The 7,654-nt window shown below is 40.5% G+C and overlaps 1 protein-coding gene across 1 annotated transcript in view; it reads left to right on the forward strand.

Moving 5' to 3' along the window:
• LOC140327324 (uncharacterized) overlaps nucleotides 1–3,296 on the forward strand; it is a 24,878-nt gene extending 21,582 nt beyond the window's left edge. Inside the window, exons 13-15 of the mRNA XM_072406692.1 lie at nucleotides 437–528; nucleotides 1,373–1,432; nucleotides 3,066–3,296. Of these exons, the coding sequence (XP_072262793.1) occupies nucleotides 437–528; nucleotides 1,373–1,432; nucleotides 3,066–3,266 (353 nt within the window). The 3' untranslated portion in view covers nucleotides 3,267–3,296. The remainder of the gene's footprint in view (nucleotides 1–436; nucleotides 529–1,372; nucleotides 1,433–3,065) is intronic.
• Nucleotides 3,297–7,654: the final 4,358 nt, after the last annotated feature.

Here is a 7,654-nt window from a genome sequence, read left to right on the forward strand (position 1 = left end):
TGTTATGATCTGGCGTGGCTATAGGGGCAGTGTTATGATCTGGGGTGCCTTTTGGGCCATGTTGTTATCTGGGGTGTGTGTGGAGGCAGTGTTATGATCTAGGGTGCCTGTGGGGGCAGTGTTATGATCTGGGGTGCCTGTGGGGGCAGTGTTACGATCTGGGGTGCCTGTGGGGGCAGTGTTATGATCTGGGGTGCCTGTGGGAGCAGTGTTATGATCTTGGGTGCCTTCAAAGTATAGTGAGGACTAGGAATTATTGTATTTTTTTAATGAAATATACATAGACTAATTTAGGTTTATGTATATGGTTGACTATATTCTATTGGTTTGACTTGCCAACACATTGTTGACCACTGTTTTGGGTGCTCTGGCCAGTAGCAGAAATGAAAGAAAAAGATCTCAATGAATACATATTGATAAAGGTTTTGTTTTTCAGTTTCCCCTGATGTCAAAGAAAAAGCCATACAGGAAATGAAGAAGAGAATTGAGCAAGGTGGTATCCTACGGCCAACACCGAAAGGTGGCCAGGTCAGTGCTATAGTACATGTTCCTGTTTATCATTTTATTATTAGGGGTAAGCACGTTTCAATAACTGTTATATGTAAATAGTTGTTGCAATAATTCCAAATTAGGGCAAAAAATAGCAAATGGCACATGGGATTGAAAATGTCACATCCAGTGCCATTTTTGGGTTGTTTGGCGCCCTGCCCTGTGCCCCTTCCTCCAAATGGCCCCACTGTAAACCAAAGCCGCTGCACCCATCCTCCCTTCATATGAAGTATAGCAGGGTGTGCGAGCCATAACTTTTCTGTTCCAGCACCTTCAGATTGATCAGTCTAGTCCTTGTACTTGGAAAAAAGTGATGTGATGTCACAAGCATTGGTATGGATCCTCTCAGATGGACTATTCCATGCTTGAATATGCAGCTTTTTAAATGCAGAACTTTGCAGCACCATCAGGTGCAAGGTCAATCAGCTAAAACTCAAGAAACTCTACTGAACAATCTATCAAAGAACCCTAGATTTCCATGGAACCTTGGTTAAGAATAACTGGTATACACTGTCACTAATGCTCTGAATCTGCTGGGGGTGCTGACATCACACCCAAGATGGCGGCTCTCAGTGATGGACTCAGTGGCTTTTGAAGGTCTAAATAAGGGATTTCCTGGAAGAAATACAATAGATGCACATAATAGCTTATAGGAAACTTTTTGTGAAAGAATGATCTGGTCTTTTTACATCTTTTAGCGGTATGGTGATTTGATGTTGAAAAAATGCATGACAGAAGAACCCTTAAAGTTTATTTCTGGGAAATGTAACATTCACATGAAAATTTCATTTTTCCCCGATTCTCCTGCTTTTGTCTCCCCTAGAAAGAGTCTGCTATGAATAAACGGAAGAGTTTAATTAGTGAATTACAGGGGGTTTTTCTGGTGAGTATTAGAATATTTTGTTTTATGTAAATATGTGGAGCCAGCTTAATGTTTACCGGCTTAACATCAAACCCAACATTTATGTATTTCTGACATCAGCAGCCATGTACTGTATGTTCTTAAGCTAAGTACACACTTGCAATAATTATTGTTAGAAAACGAATGACTAACGATTATGCACGATTATTTTGACCGATCGTATTGTGCACAATTCTGTACATGCTGTAACAATGCGATAGTTGAAATATAATCCACCAATAATGGACACACGCTAGATACGATTGTTTGAATGATGCAGGAAGTGACATGTAAAGGAGAAAGTGTACTGCAGAACCATCCACAATCACTGAACGACCGTACACACAATAGAGAGCAAACGATCGTCGCTCAATCAGATCCTCCGGGACGGTCATTGTTAAGGCGATTTCCTATTGATCCCCGACCAATATTTCCCTCTCTATCATGACCTCGGTTTTCAACGCGTTGGGAGCAGTGAATAACACACACGCAGCTTAAGCATATATAGTTATATCACGTCTCAAAACTTTATAATCACATCACAGTTTATATAGTCAGACAACATAGTGGAAGACACTTAGTAGTTAGTCAGTAACAAGAAACTAAATTAACAACTGAGCTGAGCAAGATGTTTTAAGGTAAGAAGATTCAAGGTAAGGATGGAGCAAATTTTGACCTACTGATAAGGAGGATATAACTAGTTTCGACACAACTCAATTATCTGCAAAATATAGCAAAAAACACAAAAACAACTTAAATTCAAAACTGTCGTTAGTTGTTTGTTTCCAACGATAATTATTGGAAGTGTGTACACAGCTTAAGTGTTTCGAAACCTCCTTGTAGTCCCAAAACAATGGCATTATATATGCAAATAGTGACTTCTAGGGTATTTTTGGAGACTTCTACCACTTGAATCGCTCAGGCAATTTGGGACCACAGCAGAAACCACCCCAAGCATTTTGTTCCCTGAGTCATGAAAAAACTTTTGTACATTAAAAATACCAATTTGGTTTTCACGCAAAGAGTGAAACAACAGATTCACAGGAATGTTCAATCCACCAGCTGCCATATTCAACCCTTCTTCACCATTTGGCTGGTAAATAAAAATACACTGAGGTCTGTGAAGAGTCTGAGGCCTCACTAAGAGCTTATGCAAGGTGGGGAATGGCTTTCTACCATTTTTTTACTGTGGGGATGGGTGGAATAAAAAAAATAAATAACTGTAGATGTGAAAAGCGAGAGGATCCAGTGGTGCTGTTAATGCAATAGTAAGCAATGTCATTGTTGCCATGAGGGTGGGTAGGTAGTCATGTGAGGTTACAGGAGAAAATAGGGGCAGCCTTGTTTACAGAAAAGTATGCTGTAGGTAGCCTGTAGGTTGGCCAGAGCACCCAAGACTGTAACAAGAAGAATAGACATCACTAGTGATGGCGGTGGGAATGGCACAGGAGTTCTCTGTACTCTGTACACACCATTGCCTGGTAATAAAGTAAAGAAAGTAAGACACTGGCATCCCTGAGCAAAAGGAAGGCAAACTATAAACCAGTAAAAAAAGAAATACCAAAATTTTATTGAAAGATTGAGTGCTGCTACTTCTAAAAACCTTTACTTTTAGAACACTGCAACGAAACCGCTACGGAGGGTGAGCCGGCGTAGAATTAGCCGCAAAGCAAAAGACAGTGAGCTAAGCTGTTTGTTGAAGAAACGGAGGCAAATTGTGGATTGTAATCAACCGACCAACAAGAGTGCCGAAATTCCGAAGAAAACACAGGAACAGACTGTGGATACAAAGGAACAAACCCAAGATAAAGGTTAGAAAATCAAAACTGGTACCCTGATATTTCGAAACAAAGTTTGATATGTAGAAGGTGCAGCAAACTGGTTGTTTGACCATGCAGGGAAATGCAGAAGATTCCTTTCAAAGTTGGTGGACCCCAGACCACTAAACCTACATAACCTTGTTGGACAACCCATTCCAAGCCATGGCATTAGTATGAAGTCTATCCACATTTGCAGCTGTACAGTCTCCACTCTACTAAGACTTTCCACAAGATTTTCAAGTCGAATTTGTGCACATTCAGAGATAGGGACATTTGTAAGGACAGGTACTCACCATGGAAGAGAAGATCTGAAAACAACTGGAATTCCAATTCATCTCAATCAGATTGAGGTCTGGACTGTTTGTAGGCCATCTAAATTCCCTAACACCAACGTTATCAAACTTATGTGTACAGTCATGCTGAAAAAGAAAAGGACTTACCTAAAGCTGTTATTACAAGGGTGGAAGAGTCCAATAGTTCAACCAGGGTTCCTCTAGAAGTTTCTAGGTCTGTTACCACTGACACCAATGACCATTCTTCCCAAAGGCCAATGTAAGAGTCATTTTTCCGACCAACACTCTAACATACTGTGAGCAATGGATATATTAATTATAGCAGGGGTTCCCTGATGACCTGAAAGTTATTCAACTGGTGCAAAGTGTGATTGTATTCTGGAGATATCCATCTTTGCCATATGATATTTGTGCAGATCTCAACATTTCCTAAGTTTAGTTTGGTACTGTCAACCCTACACCAAGCCTCTCATTGAAGACGCTCACCACAGAGACAAGCAGGAAGGCTTTGTATGGGTCGCTCTCTTTTTTTATAATACTTTTCCTTGTTTTTATTTTCCCTAGCAGAATAAAAATGCAACAATGTTTTTCTATCAGTTTATAGTCTGTATTCTTTAAAAAAAACAGGAGATGATGATGCTGGAGAGAAGCAAAGTCAGGAACGAACCAAACAGGCAGATAAACATGGTATCTGCATTGAGTATATTATTAAATTAGCACCTTTACCAAAAGTGGCTAGTATCAAAAATTAGCATGATAGTATTGTAAGGCCAACTAGACTGCAGAGGCAAGGTATTGACCCAAAATTCCCAATTCAGTCTGGTAGCCTGTAAGGGGAAAGGCTGAAGTGATCAAATCACTATCCTACATAAACTCTCCGAGTGACACCCTATAATAGAATAGGCTGAATACCTTTTCAGGGGTCAGTAAGGAAAATCTTTTCTGACTTTAAAAAGGGCCATCCACTAAAAAAAAGGTCCACTTGTGTTGGTCTGGTCCCCTTCTCATATCACCTTCTAAATGTAGAAAAAACATATACCTTTAAGTATATAGTTTTAATTATACACACCCGACCCCTGTTTTGCACTCATGGCTACTACCCAAGGATGATGTTGGAATCCTAAATAGACACAAAGCAAACTTAAGAGTTGTGATGGACTGGATTGGGTTTTAATGGACTTTAAAACAACTAGGATGTCACACTCAGCAATGTGGAATATGGGGGGTACGGTATTATTCTAATTTTTCCTTTACAGGTATGTTTCTCACACTTTTCTAGCTGGTTTATAAAGGGGAACTGGGTCTGGCAGGGATAAATGAAAGGTCTGCTTGAAAAATGCTACTATCTGCAGGAAAGGAAATATAAATTTAAACAAAACTTAAAGCTAAAATGGACATACAAACAACATTTATTACAGTAACATTTACATTATTTTTTTTATGCAACTTCAGTAAGTAGGAACAATTTTTTTGTATTTTTTTTTTTTGAAGTCTGCACTGTGTTCTATTGTAAACAAAAACTGTGGTGCACAAAAAAAGTGAATGTACAAAAACACATCTTTTGGTTGCTTTTGGTCCTCCTTCACATAGGAAGGGCCTCATGTCCCTCCAGGGCGTAATCCTCTAGATGTGGGACAAGGTTAACTTGACCCACCTGGCCAAACCAGGTAAATCCTGATCCTCTTGGGTTATTTAAACCTGGCCCACTCAGTACTAGGTTGGGAGCCTTGTCTATCATAAGGCCCACATTCATCAGGGCAGACCCTGAAGGTACCTGTATCCTGGGAACAGAAGTGACAGACTAGTGACATAGTCAATAGTGACTTAACTAGACTGGATAAAAACTGCCCATTTGAGCTAGCCCAAAGGCCAGACTCTAAAAAGAGGTGTGGTGCTGGAAACAGAAAAAAGTGAATTGTACTGATGCACAGAAATTTTGCTGTAGGGTGACCAGTGCCACTGTGGTTTTCTGCTGCCATCGGGATACCATGTCCCGGGGGACAAACACCCAGACTTCAGTGCTTTCAAGCCCCCTCACAAGGGACAGTCAGATTTGGAGGAGGGTTAACTAATGGTGGATGTCCTAGGTGTTTATTACCCATAATAAATACATCCAGTCAAGCATTTTCTTGGTGGGGTGATTCACACTCTTTTGTCCTGGTGATTTATTGGTAGATCTCACCAATGGGCCTTATGGACCAGTTTTAGGTATCTATTTTCTTTTCTAGGATTATAAAACAAAGCTGGGTCTACAAATGCAAAAAATAAAAAAATGTTTCAAGTTTCCCTATATACGCTTCTAAGCGAAAAAGGTTGAGGAACTTCTATATCCTGTTCGGTAAACCCATCAATACGGAGGTTGCATTGAACTTGCATTTAGCCATTCCATTTCTAAGTGTCTCTGGGAATTACTTAAGGACATGTACAATTTAAGCATATGGATGTTCTAGAAAATCTCTACTGACATTATTGATAACACGGCGACTAATCAATAGCAAGTGCAAACTCACAGACCAACTATCCAAGGTCCCCGAGGAATAGGCCATGCATTAAATCACCGGAGACCAGGATGAGCACCTGTCAGGATGTGTTAATTCTGAATTATGTCAATAAAGAAGACAATGTTTATTTGCGGTTGGCGATCTGCAATGGCATGACCTGACCCCTGACATTTCCACCTGGCTGTCCACTCCTCACAGATATTTTTCTTATTGTGAAATATTGAAAGTTTAAATGCCACCAGCTTGTCAGCAGGTAGACGGAGCTGTGAATTAACAGGGAGGAGGTAGGTGATGGGAGGATGAAGAGGCGAGAAGGTTAGATGAGGGGACGTGAGTTCTCCAAGAGTTCTCTCTGCAAAAATAACTGGAAGGCCGTGCAGAGTCGGATGTAGTATTCATATTGCATTGAGCAGAGGTGGACAGAAGGGTTCTTTATCACAGCACCCAATTGGCCTTCATTCAGAACTAAGGGGCCATTTAGTGTTATCACTACACAAGGTAGATATTCAACATTTTGAAAGACTTTCAGCAGCAGTATGGTTGTGGTAAACCTGCTTATCATATAATGACAATGGTACTGTAACTGGGAAGAAGAATTGTCATGTGATGCTTTTTTCTGTTGATTTCTATTGACATTGCCAACTTCAGGGTGATTATAGTAATGCAGAACACTTCAGCCAACAATACCACCCATTGGGGACCGAAGATTAGGGAACACCTTAGGGAACACCCGTAGTTATAAAAGACAATTAAAAGTCTGGAAATTTAGCTTAAAGCAGACCTAAACTAAATTTTTTACCTTACATAAAAGAGAAAAGACAACCCTTTTATATAAGATAAAAAATACCTTCTTTTTTTCGGGGAGGAGGGGAGGGCATGGCGATCAAGACTGAATGGGAGCGCAGAGCTTTGACGTATGTTCTGGCTGCTCCTTTGGCGCATGCACATTGTGGTCGTCACTCTTTTTTTTCTCATCTACATCACCAGATCTGTGCAGCGCAAGATCGGGTGACGTAGGAAGAAGATGGGAAGAAAGGCAAAGAAGATGGTGGCACTGTCTATTTCTCTGACGTTGGACCCGATCCAGGAAACCCCTGGAGGGATCGATGGATCTGTGAACGTTGAGTGATTTTTTTTTCTCCCCAGTTTACTTCAACTTTAAGGGGGGATGGGGGCACCACAACTATTAAAAAAAAAAACACAGCAACAAATAGTTGTATTTTATTGATTTTAAAAATCGGCTCCTAAATCCCACTGTTTCTCTTTTACCCATGGTTTAGAGATCTGTAAAAATAAATGTAACATTTAAAGTGGAACGTTAAAAATTTGCAACCAGGAAAGTGTTTTTTGCAGAAAGGGCAGAAAGGTACAGGTGATGTCCCATTTGCAAAAAGTAGTCTTAGCTTCCTAATCATCACCCAGCTGTCACATTTTACTGAGCTGTGTGTAGGCAGGGATACCCAGCAATCCTGGTTTCCCTTGTGGGTGCTGGGAATCAATGAACTCACACGTGCCTGCTTTGGGGTACATCATCCCAGCCTGGCCATTATTGGACAGTAGAAATAAGAAGAAGATGGTGGCGCTCAGGTT

The sequence above is a fragment of the Pyxicephalus adspersus genome, chromosome 3, assembly GCF_032062135.1.
Source record: "Pyxicephalus adspersus chromosome 3, UCB_Pads_2.0, whole genome shotgun sequence".
NCBI lineage: Eukaryota > Metazoa > Chordata > Amphibia > Anura > Pyxicephalidae > Pyxicephalus > Pyxicephalus adspersus.